The sequence below is a fragment of the Xyrauchen texanus genome, chromosome 20 (genome assembly GCF_025860055.1).
Source record: "Xyrauchen texanus isolate HMW12.3.18 chromosome 20, RBS_HiC_50CHRs, whole genome shotgun sequence".
Taxonomy (NCBI): domain Eukaryota; kingdom Metazoa; phylum Chordata; class Actinopteri; order Cypriniformes; family Catostomidae; genus Xyrauchen; species Xyrauchen texanus.
The window spans coordinates 21,619,495-21,642,318 of record NC_068295.1 but is presented as its reverse complement, the minus strand read 5'-3'; the positions used below and the strand labels follow the sequence as shown (position 1 = coordinate 21,642,318).

At 36.1% G+C, this 22,824-nt stretch overlaps 1 protein-coding gene across 2 annotated transcripts in view; it reads right to left on the bottom strand.

The window, feature by feature from the left end:
- Positions 1–22,824, bottom strand: part of LOC127661104 (vinculin) — a 74,265-nt gene that overhangs the window by 36,482 nt on the left and 14,959 nt on the right. For both annotated transcript variants that reach the window (XM_052151675.1, XM_052151676.1), the window contains exons 3-6: positions 13,878–14,028; positions 10,016–10,124; positions 9,352–9,474; positions 8,532–8,692 (exon numbers count right to left, since the gene is read on the bottom strand). In XM_052151675.1, coding sequence (XP_052007635.1) covers positions 8,532–8,692; positions 9,352–9,474; positions 10,016–10,124; positions 13,878–14,028 — 544 coding nt within the window. The remainder of the gene's footprint in view (positions 1–8,531; positions 8,693–9,351; positions 9,475–10,015; positions 10,125–13,877; positions 14,029–22,824) is intronic.

Below are 22,824 nucleotides of genomic sequence, written 5' to 3'. Positions count from 1 at the left end.
GTTCCAGACTTCAGGCTGTAATTGACTGAAAAGGATTTGCAACCAAGTATTAAAAAGAGAAAGTTTGATTTATGATTGTTAATCTGTCCCATTACATTTGGTCCCTTAAAAAGTGGGAGGCACATATACAAACTGTTGTAATTCCTACACCGTTCACCTGATTTGGATGTAAATACCCTCAAATTAAAGCTGAAAGTCTGCAGTTAAAGCGCATCTTGTTCGTTTCATTTCAAATCCATTGTGGTGGTGTATAGAGCCAAAAAGATTAGAATTGTGTCGATGTCCCAATATTTATGGACCTGACTGTATCTATGGATCAAAATATTATAGAGACTTGATTTCAGATCAACCATCAACCACTTAGCAACAGCCTAGCAACAAATCAGAACACCCAAGAAACTGCAAAGTAGCACTCTTCAGCCATATCTCAGCACAAGAATATCAGAGACATGGGAGAGACTTCTGTTGACTTAGGCTAGTGTACTGAGCCTCTGTTTGGGACACTAGTCATATCTGAGCTCTGAAATATTATAAAGACATGGGGGTGGGCTTTTTAAGCTTGGAGCAGTGTACATAACTCCAACAACCTGGAGGTGAGTTTTGTACAAGCATGCACTACATTTTCTTTAGAAATCTAGTTTTATTTTGTTGTCTTCAAAGATTTGAGCAGGACAGGAAAATAATGGACTGTAAAATGGGCAGATAATCGAGTTCCTGTTTTTGCTTGTGGCGTTTCCAGCTGGAGAAACTCTGGCAGCTTAAACAGCAGTCAGAGCCAATCAGGAGCGGCAGATGGGCAGGAAATTAACCCTGAACACCTGCTCCTGCTGCCTGCCCAGCAGCTATTATACTCCATCTCCATCTAAGATCTAGCGTTAGAGCATTACTGTATGGCAGTAGATTACTGCATTGCTCAGGGAAACAAATCTACCTTTTTAAATGTCTCTAAAATAATTTGGAAATAAAAAGTATGTGAACCCTTTGGAATACCTTGCATTTATGAATAAACTTGTCTTAATATCTTATTTGATCTTCATCTCAGTTACAATAATGAACAAACACACTCAGTTTAAACTAATAACATCAATTATTATATTGTTCTGGCAAAATACTGATCTCAGAAGCGCTATGATCAAGAATAGTTGCTTTGCATAAAGCTGGAAAGGGCTACCAAGTTATCTAAAAGAGCTTAGATCACATTAGGCAAATTGTCTATAAATTTAAACTGTAACTACTCTCCCTAAAAGTGGCCGTCCAGACAAGGTGACTCAAAAGGCACACTGCAGAATGCTCAATGAGGTAAAAAGTACCCTAGAGTGACAGCTAAAGACTTGAAGGAAACTGGTTAACATCTCTGTTCATGAGTCTACTATATGGAAAACATTAAACAGGCATAGTGTTCATGGCAGGACACCATGAGGGAAGCTGCTGTTTTCTAACAAACACATTGCTGTGCACCTTGACACTCCACAACGCTACTGAAAAAAGATGAAAATAAGGTTGAATTGTTTGGGAAAAACACTCAGCACTACATATGCAGTAAAAATGGCACCACATACCAACATGACAACATAATTCTAACAATTATTTATGGTGGAGGGAACATCATGTTTTGGGGCTGATTCGGGGCCTGGACCATTTGCCATAGAGGGAAAAATGAATTATGAATAATGTCAGGGTGGCTGTACGACAGAGCTGAGTAATGCAGCAAGACAATGACCTTAAACACTGAACTAAATCCACTACAGAATGGCTTAAAAAAAAAATGAAAATCCACCTTTTGGAGTGGCCCAGTCCGAGCCCATACCATAACCCAATAGAAATGCTGTGGAATGACCTCAAGAGAGCCATTCACACCAGACATCCTAAGAATATGGAGCAAGAGTTGAAGCAGTTCTGTAAGGAAGAACAATCCAAAATTCCAATATGGACAATCCAGTATGCTTGGTTTAGGTTATTGCTGCTAGAGGATCGACCAGTTATTAAAACCAAGGGTTCGCATATTTTTTCCACAGCATTGTAAATGTTTAATGGAATGTGTTCATTAAAGACATGAAGGATTTTTACTGTTGGTGTGTTGTTAGTCTTAAGCACATTGTGTTTGTCTACACTTTTGACTTTGATGAAGATGAGATCATATTTTATGTATATGGCCATTTTTTAATTCCAAAGGGTTCAGATAATTTTCTTGCCAATGTATGCAGCTATAAATATTTCTTAATCAATATTCAATGTCAGTGTCTTGTTCTTCAGGAACAATTTCTAAATATCCTTAAAATATAAAAAATGAAGCTAAATTGTATGTGATTAATGATCATCTTTTGATTTAACATACACCTTGCAGGTGCGACCTCGACACATCATCAGTGATGTAAAACCTGTATATATATATATATATATATATATATATTCTTATCCTGTTGACACATTGTTTTAGTCTTGTTTTAGGCATAAATATAACAACATTTAGTGAGGTTTATGCTTAAAATAAGAAAAAACTACCTGCCAACGAGATAAGAAAAATAAAATTTCTTAAAGTGATTACGATTTTTTTTCTTACCCCATTGCCAATTTTTTTTGTTTGTTTGTTTGAAGCATAAACTTCCCTAAAAACTTTTAGACATCTCTAAAAACATGGCCTATATTATGCAATTTTTATTCTCAAGTCAATTTTCTTTCTTTAAGGATGTTTAGATATCTTTAATGGGAAAAAAAAATTAAAAAAGACAAAAATACTGATTAAGGAAAAAACAATTACAGTTTATCATATCTCCATCTCAGCTCTGAGTAATAATGCTGAGCATTTCTGTATGTACAGTACTTTATGACATAGACATATATACCTGTCACGATTGCCTTGTTGTCTGCCCTGTGTTTTACTAGTCTTTGTCTCAAACTCCTATTCCCTTTGTAAAAAAACTACACTTCCCATGATTCCCGGCCCTCATCACTGCCAGCCCTGTGTCATTGTGCTCACCTGATCGTCGTTTGTCATCATCATGTCTCCTGTGTATTTAAACCCTGCTGTTTCTCCATTCCCCTGTTGATTGTCGATGTATATGGATGCTTGTTTTCGTGTTTCTTTACGTTTATCCTGCCAGTTTTCCATTGTATGTTTTCCGTGTTTTTGTTGTGTTTCCCCATTGTGGGTGTTTCCTTTGTTTTGGTTTTGTTTGTTTAGTTTTCTACCCTTCCAATAAAGCTAACCCTGCACTTAGATCCTCGCCCCTCGTCTGCCTTCCTGCTCATCATAACAATACCATTAAAAATGTGCCTAAATTATGCAGGTGGTTGTCAACTCACTTTCATAAATGTGTATCAAAGAGACTAAATACGTTTAGAGTGTGCAGTAATCCTGAAGCGAACTCATAAAGTGGGATGCATAAATCAAATAAAATTTCAGCTAAAACAAATTATCCCCTCAATCCATTTCCACTGCATACTTTGCCTGCTATCCAGTAACTTCTGCTTTAAAGCCAACCATTCAACAACCAGCAAGGCAGATCACATTATTTGCAAGTGGACAAGCTATTTCCTAATTGCGTGTACTATTGGATAGAGTCAGCTCAGGATTGGGTTGCAAAGTTCAGGATAATGCCACATGCATTTGTTTAGTTTTCAGATGTTTTCTGTTCTGTTCACATAAGAAAGCATACTCAACTCATTGTGAACACTTTACAGGATCTAAACATAAACTGAAAATATTGTTAGAGTACACCAACAGTCAAACGTTTGGACACACACACTACTCCTTAATTATTACTATTTTCCACATTTTTGAATAATTGTTAAGTCATCAAAACTATGCAACACCAGCAAATGGAAGTTTAGGAGTTATGTAGAGACCAAAAATGTTAAACAAATCAAATCTTATATTCTAGTTTCTTCAAAGCATCGTTTGACTACATTACAGCTGTGCATATTCTGGGCATTCTGCCAACCAACTTTATGATGTATCAACCTGAGATTCTATTTTAAAAAGCATTAAAGGAATTTCTATATATGCTGGCAACTTCTTGGCTGAAACTCATTCACAGGCACAGTTTATATTTGTCTACAAATATAATTTCAAGTTTAAGCCTTTAAAACGAAACATAAGCCTTAAGGATCATACCGTGATATCCAGAAAACCAAGCCTTGCCTTATAATGACGCATTAGTTATTCATATACGGTGCTACTAAAGAGCACAGAGTTCAGAAACAGGCCAGGATATCTGAACCTGATCAATATTTCATGACGGACCCATTTGAACATTCTCTACTTGAATATGCAATGTGCTTATGCTCTGATCTGATGACAGAGATCACAAGCACCTACTGTGGGAAATTACAATGGGTGTGGACTGATGCAGACTAAAAAAATATTTGTATTCTTCATTCACTGGGCTATCAAGAATGAGATATTGGAAAATTTTAGCACTATTCAGCTGGCAAGATATTATAGGATATATTTTGATTTCATGTTGACTTATAAAATAATAATTAAAAATCAATGCCATGGTTTATATTGAATGAGACATTAGAAATGAGATGAAAAGTAATTCATTCTCTGCAAATGGACTTTGTGATGTAAGTATTTGTATGAGTGTCTGAAGGAGCTGACGAGCAATAACCACATCAGTCCATCTTTCATGTCATCAGTCATTACGCACAAGGGAGCCCACAGTCAGAGATAGTTAAACACAGAATCGCTAAATCTAATCAGCACATCTCAGATATAAAACCCCCCAAACAGTAAGATTTCAAGAACTCATGAAACACAATTTGGATTTGAATGGCTTTTAGTCTATGTCTGTAGACTTTGAAGCTCTCTATTTGCATGTGTACTCTTCAAGTTGAGGAATTTAAAGGAATATTTCACCCAAAAATGAAAATTGCTCACCCTAATGCCACTCCAAAATAATGTGACTCCAAAACAATTACAGAATGTTTATTTTTGGCTGAACTATTTCTTTAACTTCTAGCAGATACACAAATATAAGATGTACAGTCTTTCTTTTCCGAGAGACTTTACCTAAAATATTGCTGACTCAAACTGCACTCAGGGGCATATACAAATTCGTAAAAAAAAAAGCTCTATAAAGTAAGAAAGCCCCTCCCACTAATTTCACTTTAGATTTGCTTTATGGCTGTGATGTAAACTAAAAGCTTTTGGCTATTTAACCTCTTGAGACCCTGCATCCACATGAGTGGACATTACGTTTTGGCTTCGCTATAGTCTGTGCATATTTTAATTTCATATAAACTGACTGTTCTCAGTTCAGGAGTCTAGGCTGTCATTAAAGGGTTACATTTTCCACACACCAGGTCATGTGACAAAACAAAAACTGCCGATATCAGCTGAGTTTGTCTTTGAGAGAAACGGCAACAAAACTACATCTGGTAAGAAACCTCATTAGGTTTTTACATTAAAACATGTTTAAGTCAAAAGAGTAGAGTCTCTAGTTTCATTCGATATGCCATTCGTAATTGATTTATTACGAAACAAACATGAACTATACCAAACGTGAACATACGTGGACTATTGGCACATTTTCCTTCAATATATGTTGCTTTCGGGTGCTGTTTATGGAGGAGGATTAAAATAGGGTGCATTTCCAACTGACTGAGACCAGTGCAGACAGACAAGTCATTCCCTAATTAGGGAGCAAGGGAGAATCCTATATCTTTCCTATGCAGCCAAGTGTATTTTCTCCTAACATCCAGTCAAAGTTCAGTTTCGGGCAGACATGCAGATGATGTTTGGACAACTCAACATGTTTGGCAGACATGGGACAATGGTAATCAGTACATAGATTCAAAATCTATAATGTAACATTTTATTTTAACATGGTTGGCAGTGATTGGATGATGCTGACCATTACTTTGAATCTGAATTATTTATGCTAATTTCTGATATAATGTCTGTAATGTCTCAAAACATGAATAACCAACACTCCTGTAAACAAACAAATTGATTTAAAAAATCTGACTTTCTATAGCTAAGCGTTATTTAAAAAAAAACTTTGTCCCACTAAGGAAAACCTTAGTCCCACTATTTGGTCTATAAATATTTTTGCATGTTTCTTAGGGACTACTAGTTACAAATCAAAAAGAGAAATGGAAAAAGCACAAAGCAGTCACGCTCGGATTTTAGGAGGTTAAAAATAAAGTAAAGAAAACTGCTCTCGTCAAGCCATTTCATGGAGTCTTTAACATTTGAAGGACGTGTGTATCAGGAAACACTGAGCAAAACAGCAGGTTAATCTGGTGAGACAGCATTCAATTTAGCTTTTCTGAGAGCTGAAGGGAATGTGTACTGCGGTAGCCACACAGGCAGACATCAAGTGTTCAAGTTGTCACTTTCTAAGACAGGTGTTAGTGATTAACTATGAGAATAAGGGACAGTGAGACCAAGTAATGGACAATATAAGACTGAAGGGGACCAGGATGTGGAGGGTGTGAGATGGAACTGTGTGACTGTGGCATTCAAAGGAGGCATGGCATGCCACAATTTACTGTTTTATTTAAGTGCTTGTTATTGTGTTGGGTTTCTAAATACAGCATCCCTTGCACAAATCAGAATATAACATGTCAAGCAAGGCTGAATAAAGGCTTCTATTGGACAACATGAGGTAAAACAGGGATGACTGCTAAAACACTAAAACATACAGTCAGCAACAGCGTGGTGAAGACTGCCAGCATAAAACACAATGATCTGGCATGCACTTTGTTGCATTACAGAGGGGGAGAGAGGAGAGCTTACCTTCTATAAGAAGGGGAAAATGGAAGAACACAGAAAAGAAAGAGAGCACAAATAAGAGGTATATTTAACAAGTTATATCAGGGTAAACAGAAAAACAGAGGTGACAGCAAAGTAAATGAAAGCGTAGGAAACCAATTTCGGGAGTAGAGTGATTTGATATGGAAGTATTTCATATGCATGCTAAGCAAGTGAAAGGTGTCATCAGTCAGGGCAAGGGATCAAATGATTCAATAGCATTTCAGCTGAGTTTGCATTGTGAAATATGTGAACGTTTATCTAATTGTCACTGATGCTATGTCTGTATATGGTGAGGCTTTTCCATCTATGTTTATAAGGCCCCTGTTTTAAGAGACTGTCATGTCATATAGGTACTGAATTCTAAGCCTGACTGTGAACAGGACTGGAAATGGAACATATTATTACATTAGCAGGTTGGATGGGTGGGTCAAATTCATACAGGGAGGAAAACATTTAAGAAAAAAAACTATTCTAAGCTGTCCCAATTAAGCGCAACAGTGCTTGCCCACGTTTTAAGCAGTCTTAAAAGGATAGTTCACCCAAAAATGAAAATTAGCTCATCATTTACTCATCCTCGAACCATGCCAGATGTGTAAGACTTTATTTCTTCTGTAGAACAAAAACAAAGATTTTTAGAAAAATAGCTCCAAGTAAATGGTGATCAGGCTTTTGAACCTCCAAAAATCACATAAAGGCCACATCAAAGTAATCCTTTAGACTCCAGTGTTCAAATCTTCAGAAATGAGATGACAGGTTTGAGTGAGAGACATCAATATTTATTTTAACCATAAATCTCCACTTTCACTTACAAAATATGAAATTTATAATATAGATTTATAGTAAAAAATGAGTCTAAAGGATTACTTTAATGTGGCCTTTATGTGATTTTGGAGCTTCAAATGTCTGGTCACCATTTACACTATTTACAGAAATGAGATATTCTTTTGAAAATCTTTGTGTCCTGCAGAAAAAAGTAATACTTCAAAAAGCTTCAAAATGTTAGTACACATTCACTTGTATTGTATGGACCTACAGAGCTGAGATATTCTTCTAAATATCTTCATTTGTGTTCAGCAGAAGAAAGAAAATCTGGGATGGCATGAGGGTAAATAATTATGAGAGAATTTTCATTTTTGGGTGAACTATTCCTTAAATATTTTACATGAGGCAAAGAACTTCTCATACCATGAAGCATTGCAAATTACATAATTAAATGAGAAGCAATGGTACAATATAAAACAACTGACTAAAAGCATTGTTTAAAAATATATCAAATATTTGAAATGTACAAATATGTATGTAGTTTATGTTATTCACAATGCTTTATGAAAGTGGTCACTGCTGAACTATTCCACTGTGAATCTCGTTTCTAGAGTAACAGCGACTTTTCTGATTGGTCGATCTCTCTTCATCAATTAAACAGATGTTTTTTTTTTATTTTTATTTTTTTTAAATGAAGTTGAAATCAATCTAACATGTTGCTTCTATAGAAGCTTGTATTGAAATGTTTATAACTTATGGCTCATTACATTTCTATGGATGAAATGAAAAGGATTTAATATCCAGATCTAAGCTTGTGAAAATTGTTTGATTAAATTGTCCATTGACTGTTGGCCTATTGTGCATCCATTTTCTTTAATGGGTAAGATTTGGGTTACTCTGTTGTATTTGTAACTAGCTTTATATTAAAACAATAGATGTCTATGGTATGCCCTCAATTAGATGGCTAGGTAAATAAGTGTGAGTGCATGTGTGATAAGGGTCTTACTTTGTTGGCCCAGGCATCCTCGTCCCAGGATGTGAGTTGCAACACTCTAATAATCTCGTTGATCTCATAGCTCATCTTCTCAAATGTGTAGTTTCTGTTCTTCAGGGCCTCCTCCACACCATGGCTTTTAGTGCACTTGGTTGTCACAAAGATTTTAATGGCTGATGGATATTAAAAAATAATTTAGTTAGTTTTCCCTTTTCATGAGCCATTTCAAAATACAAATTGTGGACAACCATTTTCACAATGGTGAAATTTAATGGTGAAAATGCTTCCATTTTTGCAAATGTTGTACTTATTATAATTTGTTTCATCTTCTTTTATGTTCCAAAAAGAGATAAAACTAATTGCATTCAATAAAAAGACAGCATGTTTGCCACTGTCACAATTCACTTTCATTGCATCTTTTTTTCCATTTGAATGGTGAATGAGGCTAACATTCTGCCTAACATCTCCTTTTGTGTTCCATTAACAAATTAAAGTCACACAGGTTTGGAACAACATCAGGATGATTAAATAATGATGATTTAAATTTTTTGGTGAACTATACTTAAAACTATAATCAGGCAACTAATTATCACCATACGACAATCCATATTTGCAAACACTGCCATTAAAGCCTTTCTGCGGTTGCAGAGGAGCTACCATCAACCGGGCTATTTATTGTGGAGCCAACTGCAGAAAGCCAACAGGAAGACATGAAAAATCTCTTCTTCCCTGCAAGGCATCAGTGACTAAATGACTGCAATTATCAGTGTTTCCATATCAACGGCTGGCACACAGACATGGCCTGCACACACACACACACACACTCTCTCACCTGATATGAGCACAGGCAGCAGTTCCTTCACTGTGTTCATGGAGGTGACCAGCATCACACGGTGCTCCTGGTGTGTCAACTCCTGTTGCCGTTCGTCAATCATCTTTGCCATTTTTGTCATGCCTTACAGTTATGAGGACAACAAATTAATCAGTGAAGTAAAGATATACAGGGTGAAAACAAGGGTTCGATAGTTTATGATAGTTATGAACGTAAACAAAACTCCACATTCTGCTTGCGATTGCTACAGTCTTTTCAGAAATTGAAATAAATTGTGAGCAACCATTATAAATGGAGAGAACATGTCACATTTTTTCAAAGAGGTTTAGACGCTGTTCAAAGTAAAAATTGTAGCCAGCCACATAAAATGGGGACTTTACGACCAAACAGAAACCATTGTCAACAAATGTCTTCAGCAGTGGACTAAAAGAATGCACAAGGGTAATATACTATGCCCAGCACCCACTTAAATTCATTTGAGCAAGGACTACTGATTGAATGTTATTCAAATACTATTCATGACCCAAGCTGATATGCGTTATATTGTGCAACCCTCACACACACTTTTAAGATTGTTATAGCATAATTATCTTCATAATAAACTTCATAAACATTTTAGCCCATTCAGAGACCACAAAAACTGTGTAAATATTACACATAGTACCTGGTCCCAGGTTTTTAGTGTAAGTGACCAAGTCCTCCATGGTTTCCACAACTTCTGCCACTGTCAGGTACTCAAGGATGCCCTTACAAACACGAATAATTTTACGCACCTAAAAAAGACACACACACACACACCACACACACACACACACACACACACACACACACACACACACACACACACAAAGAACATAAAAAGAAAATGTCTCACAGATTGCTTTCGGCAACTGCATTTTTTATTTAAAAAAATTTATCCCTTTTCTCCCAAATTGGAATGCCCAATTCCCACAACTTAGTAGGTCCTCACGGTGGCGTGGTTACTCACCTCAATCTGGGTGGTGGAGGACAAGTCTCAGTTGCCTCCGCTTCTGAGACAGTCAATCTGCACATCTTATCATGTGGCTTGCTGTGCATGACACCGCAGAGACTCACAGCACGATAGGATCATGCTAGTCTCTGCGATACACGTACAACTTACCAAGCGCCCCACTGAGAGGGAGAACCCCTAATCACAACCACGAGGAGGTCACCCCATGTGACTCTACCCTCCCTAGCAACCAGGCCAATTTAGTTGCTAAGGAGACCTGGCTGGAGTCACTCAGCATGCCCTGGATTCAAACTCGCGACTCCAGGGGTGGTAGTCAGCGTCAATACTCTGACTAGGCCCCCATAGGCAACTATATTCTTAAAGGTGAAGTATATCATTTCTGTTCCTCTATTGTCACCAAATGAAATGCCAAAAATAATGACCACTTTCAAAGATTCCTGAGCACTTCCTCTATCTGCCAATGGTTGGATAGCTAGATAGTCCCACCCCAAACTCCTGCCATTGGTCATGTGTATGTATTGATGTGTCTGGCTGATCAAGAAAAAAAAAATTATAGTGCGTCCGAAAATCGCATACTGTTAGAGTATATAATGTTTTTGATGAAGCATGCACTTCTCAGCAGCAAAACAGCATGTTCTTTAGCTATGCATGTGAGTAGTATGAATATATTCCAGGCATATTTCATCCGGGAATATGGCCATTGTCCCATGACCGAAATATATAATGTAATAACAACAACCAAAAAATAACCAGGGTTGGGGAGAAATGAAATACATGTAACGGGAATATGTATTTAAAATATAAAATATAAGTAACTGTATTCCACAACAGTTACAATTTGAATCATTGGTATTTAGAATACAGTTACATTTATAAGAATTTTGATTACTGTAGAGATTACTTTGCATTTTATTATCATTTGTTTCATTTAATATTTAGTCCTTTAAGAAGGAAAACATTTATACATATAAATGATGTGATCCAAAGAGCATTTGAACAGCGGTGAAACACTTTCTTATTATGTGTTACATTCATATGAGCAGACGGAGAAGTAAGTTTGAAGTAAGTTTGGAGTAGAAGAAATAGAAATAAACCATGTGTAAATTGTTAGCTTTACGCTAAGCTAAAATGCTATTTCTAGCCATTTTACATGCACATGTTACCAGACCGATCATATTTTTTATCAAGAAAAATCACGTTGGATTATATAATTTCTTTTTCTAGTAAGACCTTTGATATTAGGGCAAAAATCATATTCTTGATAATAATTTTTTTATTTATTTCCAGTAAAAATATCTAAAAATCCTTAAAAAAAAGAACATTTTGATTTATCTTGTTTTAGAAACAACACTGCATAATATATTTATGTTTTTCAGAGAACGTATTTTTAACATGTGTATTTTGTCTTACTGTACTGACAGAGTTTTTAATAGTCAAAACAAGTGAAAAAAATCTACCAGTGCTGAAGAAGTAATCCAAAGTATTTTGAATAAGTTACTGATGGAATACATTACAAATGACATTTTACAGCATGAATTCTGTAATCTGTAGTGGAATACATTTTAAAATTAACCCTCCCAACCCTGAAAATAACCTACTCTAGTTTTGTTATACAAGCTCCATTTAAGTACAAGGAACAACTTTCTTGGCATATAGAACACACAGTTGAGAAGAGCCATCCGACTCGCAGATCTCGCCGGAAATAGTAGATCATCCCGGTATTTCTCGCTTACTTTTCTTTGAATACAGAGGATTCGGACATACTACTCCATTAACATACTGTTTTGGCATACTATACAGTAGGGAAGTATCGATATTCAGATGCAACGAGTGCTTACAGTACACTTTCGGGAAATTAACCTAAGAATTAATTACTTTTCGTTGTCGTCTCTGCATACCAAGCTAGGATAGACATGATTTAACATCACAAAATTACACTCTTCACCTCTAACCTCTTCCATTCTGCCGACTTGCCGGCAGGTCCAAATGGGGGCGCTATGGGACAAAAAAAGTTTATGCTTACAATGTTCAAGTTTCCGAATATATAAATCAGGCACAAGTGGTATAGTTTGAAAGCTTAGAATATGAAATTGTCATAGATACCATCACTTCTGCATTTATGTTACATAAAATAAAAATCATTTATGCACCGATCACTGCTCCTGTAAGCCCCAAATAGCTAAAAACTATTTATATCTGCTTTCACCTTAGGCAGTTTTCTTGTTTGCATGCTTGTGTGAATAATACAATGTTATATATATCTAAGCTGTCCAGAACAAATATATGGTCCAGCAGGAATAGCATTCTAAAACAAATTATCTGAAATTTATGTTATCGACCATTAATGATAAATTGTTATACATCATCGCAATTTTCTAAAGACACCTAGATTGAGCTTCTAGTCCACTCAGAGACAGAGATTTTTGAATAAACATTAGGGTAGTGTGTGAACTAAAAATTAGACTGGACGAGCACATCTGTGAGGGCTAAAATGCGTTGTGCTACCTACAAGGCATTTTATGAGGGAAGGTGATTCTTGCTAGCATCTAGTAGAATAAAATAAGAATTTTTGGAGGGACATGGTGTAAACAGAACAAGAATTACTTGATTACAAAGTTACCACAACAAAAATTATATACATCATAAGATTGTAAACATATACAATATTATTTATAAATTATTTGAATCGGTTTTTGTGTGTGTGGGTGGGGGGATGTTGGCAACTAGTACACAATATTTATACATGGTGAGCTTTTAAATTTGAGTGTGTAAAAATAGCAAGCATGCAGCCCAAAAATGCTCCAGAAATTAACAGGTTAAGCAGGAAGGAATTCTAATGTTTTATTCTGCAGGTCTCTGCCCCAAACTAGCAAATCGACAAGTAAAAGTGCATAACATCACGCTTACTCAATGCTGTGTAAACACAGCTCCTTGAGAAAGATGATAGTGGCACTATTAATAGAGCTCAGAGTGTTAGCTTTCACCACAAACTGATGATCTAATATCTCCCCAGTAAATACACACACACACACACACACACACACACACACACACACACACACACACACACACACACAGCACACAACATTTCATTACACATGTTAGAACAGGTATTAGTTATTTATATTGTAGTTGGAAAACACTTACAATTATTATTTTAGCATTTTAGCAGCTAAAGCAAGCTTTGAGCCAAAGAATTCAAATTCAGAACATGCCCTGTAGTGATTATTCACCTGAAAGTGCAGTTTTTATTATTACAGTTTCACATTAAAACAATATGAACAGTTTACACAGAATCTTTCACAGAATTAATGAAGTCTAAAAAGCAGGCACATATCCAATATACACATCCAATAGTCAAAAGCACATTAATCACTTTTGACAAGCAAAATGCTAGAAATTATTCACAGCTAATGATCTAGCTGTCTGTCAAATTGCTCTCTCAAAATGAAATATGACGTTTCCCAGAGGCAAGATGTGATGTATACTTTAAGCAGGGCTTTGGATGAGACAGTTTTGTTTTTTCCATTCATACCTCTGCCTCATCAAAGGTAAGAAGCAGGTCTGATGTGCCTGAGAGGATGCCCCGGGAGCCATCGATGAGGTAATCTCTTGCGGGGACAGAATATGGGTCTGTCCTCAGCATTCGAGCTGCCTCCACCAGCTTTGCACAGGCATTCTCCACCCTGAAAAACAGAGAAAGTTATAATCAATTGATACTAATATGTATGAGTTGAACTTGTATAGTGGTTTGAACAAAACAGAAAACAATTTCCATGTACGTCATGCTAGCAGACAATTAGAGAAAATCTGCTAAGTATTTTAAAGGAATACTTCACCTAATAATAAAAAATGTCATAACTGACTCACATTATTCCAAACCTCTATGACTTTCTTATGCTCTTATTCTTACATTTGAGTGCATAAGCTTGCTCACAGTGGCACCAGTCTTCACACAATAATTTATTTCGTTTCAATTTCTATCATTAAAGGGATAGTTCACACAAAACATGAAGATTCTTTCATCATTTACTCACCCTCATGCCATCCCAGATGTGCATAATTTTCTTTCTTCTACACAATTTTTTTTAGAAGAGTATTTTAGCTCTGTAGGTCCTCACAATGTAAGTGAATGGGTACCAAAATCTTTAAGCTCCAAAATGCACATAAACACAGAATAAAAGTAATCCATAAGACTCCAGTGGCTAAATCTATATATTTAGAAGCGATATGATAAGAGTGAGTGAGAAACAGTTATTAAGTACATTTTTACCATAAATTCTCCTCCCTGCCCAATACGTGGCAATATGCACAAAGAATTTGAATCACCAAAAACAAAAGTATTGATCTGCTTCACACCCACACCTATCATATCACTTCTGAATATCATTTAACAACTGGAGTAATATGAATTACTTTTATGCTGCCTTTATGTCCTTTTTGGAGCATCAACATATTAGTGCACATTCACTTGTATTGTATGGACCTACAGAGCTGAAATATTCTTCTAAATATCTTCATTTGTGTTCAGCAGAAGAAAGAGTCATACACATCTGGGATGGCATGAGGGTGAGTATATGATGAGAGAATGTTCATATTTGGGTGAACTATCCATTTAACAACACACATGTGGTTTACTTGACAAAAACAGTCATATGGGTTTGGAACGGCATGAGGGTGAGTAAATAAGACATCATTTTCATTTTTGTTTAAATTATTGGTATTCCTTTAGACATAACGTATGTTGTATCTGTGCCTCCAGCAACACCAAATAGAATTGCAAAAATAATGATGTTTTAAAAGAGGTTTCTCAAACTCTGTCTAGTTTTCCATCTTCCATAATGATTTATGAACATACATACATTAAATAAAAAATAGGCTTACATAATGCATACATTATAGTATTTATTTATGTTTATTAAGGTTTTAGGACTCTCCTGAGTTACAATAATATAATCTCAGTGAATAATTTAGCAAAGAAAGAACTCTTCAGCCTATTGGCAAAATAAAACTCAATAACTTCACAACAAATGTGAATAAATGTAAGGAACAAGTTGCTCACTTGCACCCAAAATAGTGCATTATATCGTGGATAGAAGGCGATTTCAAACACAGCTCTGTGCAGTCTCGTCCTTAATGCACACCATTGGTTGAGCCAATTTTGAGGTTTTAGGCTGGTCAGAACAGAGCAATATTTTCATAGTGCCAGGGAGCCACAGTGTTTATAATTTTTGGGGGAATCAACCTGCGAATGGCTTACTTATGTTTGTCTCAGTGTATTCAAATGGCATTGTTTATATACCCAGTGCCAAAACTGCCCATGGGCAAGTGAAGTGATCATTTGTTTAGGAGAAGGCCTCTATTCATTTTTCTGTGGTGAAGACCCAAACTTACGCAGGCCAGGCACCTCCCTATATGAGGAACCATCCGAGTGTCAGTCCATACAACATAGTCTATATACAGTATAGAGAGGTTCACGTTTCCTGTCATCAACCACGTGTGGGCTGATTGATGAGCTCTTTGCCAGCATATGTTTCTGGTTCCAAATGTGTCATCTTTTTGAGACCTGCTCAGGCTTTTGCTGTAGTTTGTCTAGGACCACAACCACTGAAGAAGATTTTGTCATTTTATGAAGAAGAGGTACTTTTCTATGGAAATCTTGCATCACAAAGGCAAAGCTACTCTGCTGTGCCGTTGCTATGGTGTTATACAGCGTGCTACATAAAACAACATATTTTCATAGTCGGTGGGTCTGAGCAATTAGTCAAATAGCTTGTTTTAAACATGCCCTGTATAGTTACTGTGCACTGGTTTAGTGACATGTCCACCAAACACCAATAAGATATGTTCCACAAGGGGTGTTCACATAAATAGCATTCTTGAGTTCAAAACAGCTATTCAGGTCACGCCACCTTAAAAACACTACTTTCATGATGCAAGATGCTGAAAAATATATTTTAAATACATGTTGAAACCTCATTTAGAAATCTGAATGGCTATTCGACACTGCAGACCCATACCTATAGTTGTTCTGAGTGTTTGTTAACACGATATGCAGTTGCTAGGGTGTTCTGGGTGGTTGCTAGGGCTTTGCTAAGTGGTTGCTTACTGGCCCTAGTCAAAAGAGTCTCTTTGATATTGTGGTCCCTTGATATGGTTAAGACACGCCTTTAATGCAAGTCTATGGATTTTTTCCACATGTTTTATTATCCAGCATGCAAAAATGATAAATCAGATCACTTAAGATAATAACACAAACAAACCTCTCCACAACAAGCTGCGCGGACTGAGGTATGATTCAGATGCATAAATGTTGTGGGAACAGTTGTGCAAAGTTTAATGCTAATGTTTAGGGGAGTATTATTATAAACAATAATATTAGTGATGTTACTAGTGACTAAACTTAGCAAGCCCAATTCTTACTCTAACCATTTACCCTAAATTTAGTCTACATCTGTTTCTCGAACACATTTTGGACCTGCTTAATATGAGAGAACATCACAGTTAGTCATTTCAGTTTGGAATTTATTTCACATTTGGACAATCTTCTGAAAAATTATTCCCCTTTGGAACCCGATTAGTGAACAGGGAAAAGCCATACAGGGTCCATATGGGCCTGTCAACACCACTGCTGTTCTGAGGATACTCCATACGGCACGACAAATGCACCACTTATCATCAAGATAGCACTTCACAATACAAAAATCAGCACAGCCAAGAAGCAGTGAAAGATGAAGGCAGAACTAGAGACCAGATATTCATGGGGTCTGCATTAAGTAAGACCATTTCATGTCTACATGAAAAAATAAAAAGTAAAAAAAGAGGATAGTCAACTTTGGATATAACAAATATTATTTAACTGATGAAGGGGCTACCCAAAAACAATGCAACAATTTAAACTCGGCACTTTCGCAATTTCTTTACTTTATGGAGTCTTAAAGGAATAATTCACACAAACATTTATATTTTGTCATAATTAACTCACCCTCATGTTGTTCCAAACCATACCATACTTTTTTTAAGGAGATGTTTTAATTAATATCTTGGTCCGTCTATTCAATACAATGGTAGTGGATACTGCCTCATTTTAAAGCTTAAAAATATAAACTTTAAGTTTAGCACTAGATATAATGCAAGTTCTCGCAAGAACAAGTGTGGCACTGTGAATGAGCTTTTGCAATAGCGCTCATGTAAATACAACAGACGTCATGATTTTTGCTGAAAAGTGACTTAAGTTCTGTGTTGTTTATCACCAAAACATATCTTTTAATTTCGTAAGACTTCAAACATGAGTCAAAAGCCATATGGACTAATTTTATTATACTTATGGGTCCATTTTTAAGCTTCAAGGTGAGGCACAATCCACTTGAAGCTATCTTCATTAAAACATCTCCTTTTGTGTTTCAAAGAAGAATGTTTTGTTTTAGCCATGGCCCAGCAGTTGGCACAAATGCTCCAAGTATATCTCAATCCGGCATGCGTCACGTCCCGATCTTATTCCCACACTTTTTCCACATTGTCCCATAAATCCCCTAAATTTGCCTGTTTTCTGGATTATTGTACCCTTTAAAGTGTGGGGGAAAACGGATCAACAAGCACCACTGTGTTTTCTTAGTGAACAAAATACAAAGAAAAATGTGTTTTCTGATGAAGAGAAATGCAGCCTAACTTTTCTTAGATAGCAGGAAATCAGAGAAAAAATCTGGTTAGACATGGTTAGACAAAACATCAATATTATATAGATTGCACACTAACTGTTTCATCTACATCAGCTGTCAAAGAACCACTTCACACAGCCAGGAAAACCCCAGAGAGAGCAGTCATATAGTTTTTATGTAGAGTTATCAATAATATATTGTAAGCTCGCAGGAATACACCCCCAGCTTCAGCAGTGTGGGAATGAATCAGCCCCCCCTGACAGTGAAGAATAGCGCCAGAAGAGAAGAACGAGTCCTCTAAGATGGCACCTCACCAAATCTAACCTCCATCCAACACTATATATCATTTATAAGATTTATACAGGGTTTGACCAATGATTTCCAGGATTTTTCCATTACTTTTTTAGTCATTTGTGATTCAACTGATTCGCTGATCATTCAGACCAATTTCTGAAGCAATTAATATGATTAATTGCCAAGAACCAATTCAAAAGAACTTAAAAATATCTTAAAATTGGACATCACTATGGTTTGTGAGCAAGTTTTACTCTACACAAGAGCAATATCTACCTTATGAAATTTCCATGACTTTTAAGATTGTATTAATTTCCATGATTTTTCAAAACTTCTTTGATATTTCCATGTTTACCCTGACCGTGGGAACCATGTTTGTATATTGTCATAAAGTCTTTGTCATTAAGCTTTGTAGGAATCTCACATTGTGTCAGATTAGGTTAAACAACGATCAACCACAACATTAAAACCACCTGCCTAATATTGTTTAGGTCCCTCACGTGCTGCAAAAACAATGCCAACCCGCATCTCAGAATAGCATTCTGAGTTGCTATTCTTCTCACCACAATTGTACAGAGCGGTTATCTGAGTTACCGTAGACTTTGTCAGTTCTAACCAGTCTGGCCATTCTCTGTTGACCTCTCTCATCAACAAGGCATTTCCATCCACAGAACTGCCACTCACTGGATGTTTTTTGTTTTTGGCACCATTCTGAGTAAATTCTAGAGACTGTTGTGTGTGAAAATCCCAGGAGATCAGCAGCAAATCACTGATATCATATTTTGCCCCATTCTGATGATTGATGTGAACATTAACTAAAGCTCCTGACCGTATCTGCATGGTGCTTACACACGATTAGCTGATTAGATAATCGCATGGATGATTGTTGGTGCCAGATGGGCTGGTTTGAGTATTTCTGTAACTGCTGATCTCCTGGTATTTTCATGCACAACAGTCTCTAGAATTTACTCAGAATGGTGCCAAAAACGAAAAACATCCAGTGAGCAGCAGTTCTATGTTGATGAGAGAGAGAGAACTGACAATGTCTATGTAACTAAGAATACCGTACTTTACAATTGTGGTGAGAAGAATAACATCTTAGAATGCTATTCTGAGATGCGGGTTGACATTGTTTTGTCTGAACAAAGGGGACCTACACAATATTAGGCAGGTGGTTTTAATGTTGTGGCTGATCGGTGTATAATTCCATTTAAAAACAAAAACATTTTACAGAAACTTGTACCAGCAACAGAAACTTACTATAACAAACTACATTTAAAGGAATAGTTCACCCAAAAATAAAATTCTCTCATCATTTACTCACCCTCGTGCCATCCCAGATGTGTCTGACTTTCTTTCTTCAGTAGAACCAGAGGTGGGTAGTAACTCATTACATTTACTCCATTACATTTTCTTGAGTAACATTTTGGGGGAAAATGTTACTTTTAGAGTAGGTTTAAAAGTGGGTACTTTTTACTCTCACTCAAGTACATTTCAATTTTTTTTTACTTTTACATCTTTACAATGTGTGGCGTTACTGTCATTACATTACTGGGTTTAATTTGAATTAATATGTAATTTATTGAGAGATTATTGAATGGGACGAGAGCAGAAGTTCACAGCTGTGCACAGTGAGACGCTCCCACTTGAGTGATGAGACTGTCACTCAAGTCATCAGTGCCTCAGCATCAAACTCTTCCAAGTGAAACAATTTCTTCGCTCCACACAGTGAAAAAAAGAATAGTTCCGTCATGCAATGCCTTTTTTAACACAAAGGCAAGCTGATATTTCAAGATTAAAGTCACAGCTCCAACTTCAGGCAGCACGCTGAGGTAAATTTTGGCTCTAATTCTTACGTGGGCTTTTCTGTGTAATGAGATGGTCATTTTCAGGGTGATTCTGTAACTGAATCTGTAACTGATTATGACATCAGTTTTCAAGTGTACATTTTTAAATCAGTGCAGCAATATATCAGTTTGCTTTGTCCCGCATGTCATAAGCAGTATTTATGCATTTACTCCATGCCCTCGTGGGGGTACTGGAAACTATCGCAGCTAATTCAGGCGGATTAACTGTATAAATCCATGCAAACATCCAAGTTAACTGTAAATGACTCCCATTTGCCTGATCAACAACTGGAACACGAACAGACAGCATTTCTGCTCGTGGACAGCGGGGCACATGCGTGTGATGTGCACAAGGCAATCGTCGCAACGACAGTGGCTGTGTCCGCAATTGTTCACTCATTCACTATTTTTAGAGAATACTTAGTGAAGTATCAGTGAATGGTAGTTAGTGCACTATATCTCAGCAGTAAGTGAACGAAATGAGCGAATTCGGACGAGAGTGAATATGAATATGTAATATATTAAATGATAAAATACTTATTTGTTATTCTTATTAAATAATATATTAATACAATAAATCTTCATTCTGTTTGTCATTTTTAATATATACTGAGTGTTAATATAATACATTTGATCAAATAAAGAGTACATTTTAAAATGCATCTGTATGTTTTGTCTCTCTATATGTTATAATGTTATTTTAATTAAGTAATGATTTGTCAAAAAGTAATTTACTACATTCAACATGAAATAAAACATAGCAGGAGTGAAGGAAGCAGTAAACTCCCAGCTCGTACGTCTTCCCCGTGGTGGATTGTGGGAAATTAATCGTCATCGAGTGTACTTGAAATGTACATTGAAATTAGAGTGCATTGTGTGTAAGAATGAGTGAACAAAAGTAGGGAACGAGTGGCTCACTCAGAATTCAAACACTCCTACAAAATAGCGAAAACTCGAAATAGTGCACTATATAGTGGATAGAGGGCGGTTTCAGACACAGCGAGTGTTCAACAATCAGGGTTGGTGCCCTACGTAGGCTGTGTGCTCTGCATTTAGAGAGCGGTGGTACTGATGTACAGACCTAACGATCTAAATATTTAAGACACTGAAAACTGTAACTACACTGATATAAGAATCCACACAGGACTTTAAAGGCTATGAAATAGCAAAAGAAGGCATTATATTTCAGCATTATATATAATGTCCTTGTGGGACATTTTCACGTTTTCACTGTAATAATTAATAGAAATGTTTCCAAACCTCTCTTCTTATTGACATCATTCCTGATGTGTATGACTTTCTTTCTTCAGCTTAACTTAAACTTGAAATTAAATGAAGATATTTCGAAGAGTTTCTCAGCTCTGTAGGTCCTTACAATGCAAGTGAATGGCTGGCAACATTTTAAAGCTAAACAAACAAACACAAGTCAGCATAAAAATAATCCATAAGACTTTAGTGGTTAAATCAGTATATTCAGAAGTGATGTGACAAGAAGCAGAGAAACAGATCACTTTCACATTCTTCTTTTGTTTTTGGTGATTCACATTCTTCTCTGCATATCATCCCCCGCTGTCTAGCAAAAAAATATGAATCTTTTTCTCACCCACACCTATCATATCACTTCAAGAGATGGATTTAACCACTGGAGTCTTATGGATTACTTTTATACCGCCTTTATGTGCTTTTTGGAGCATCAAATATTTGGCCTGAAGCGCTAAAATAATCTTTTAAAAATCTGAATTTGTGTTCTGAAGAAGAGAGGAGGTCATACATGAGAGTGAGTAAATGATGAGAGAATTTTCATTTTTGGGTAAACTACCTCTTTAAAGTGAAGCCCAGCCATAATGTAATATTCTGTCATCATTTCTCTATCCTCATGTTGTTCCAAACCAGTGTGAGTCTTTGTATTATGTGGAACACAATATATATATATACATTTAAAAAAAATCATTCACTGAAAGTAAATAGTGACTCAGGCAAACATTCTGTATCATATCTCCTTATTGTGTTAAATGGAAGAAAGAAAGTCATACAGGTTTAGAACAACATGATGGTGAATGATGACAGAATTTCCATTAATAATAATCATAATTATGTAATACATGTTCAATGTGTATTATGTAATGGAATATAGAGGAGTTAACATCTATTATGTAATTTGTGAAAGTAACAAGTTACTCACTACTTGAATTCTCTTTTAATAGGATACTTTCTTACTTTTACTCAAGTAATTATTGATGTTAGTACTTTTACTTCTACTTGAGTAATTATGTTTTTAAAGTAATTATACTTTTACTTGAGTACAGATTTTGGCTACTCTACCCACCTCTGTGTAGAACACAAATAAAAATGTATTTTATCTTTTGAACCACACCTATCAATTCACTTCTGAAGATACAGTATGATTTAACCACTGAAGTTGTATGGATTATTTTTATGTTTCCTTTATGTGATTTTTGGAGCTACAAAGGGTCTGATCACCATTCAATTGCATTGCATGGAACTACCGAGTAGACATATTCCTCTAAGAAATCTACATTTGTGTTTAGCAAAAGAAAGAGTCATACACATCTGGAATGGCATAAACAATGAGAGAAATGTCATATTTGGGTGAACTATCCCTTTAAGCATACACAGGATTAATGTAACCAAAGTTACAATGCAAATGAAGAACATCAAAGAA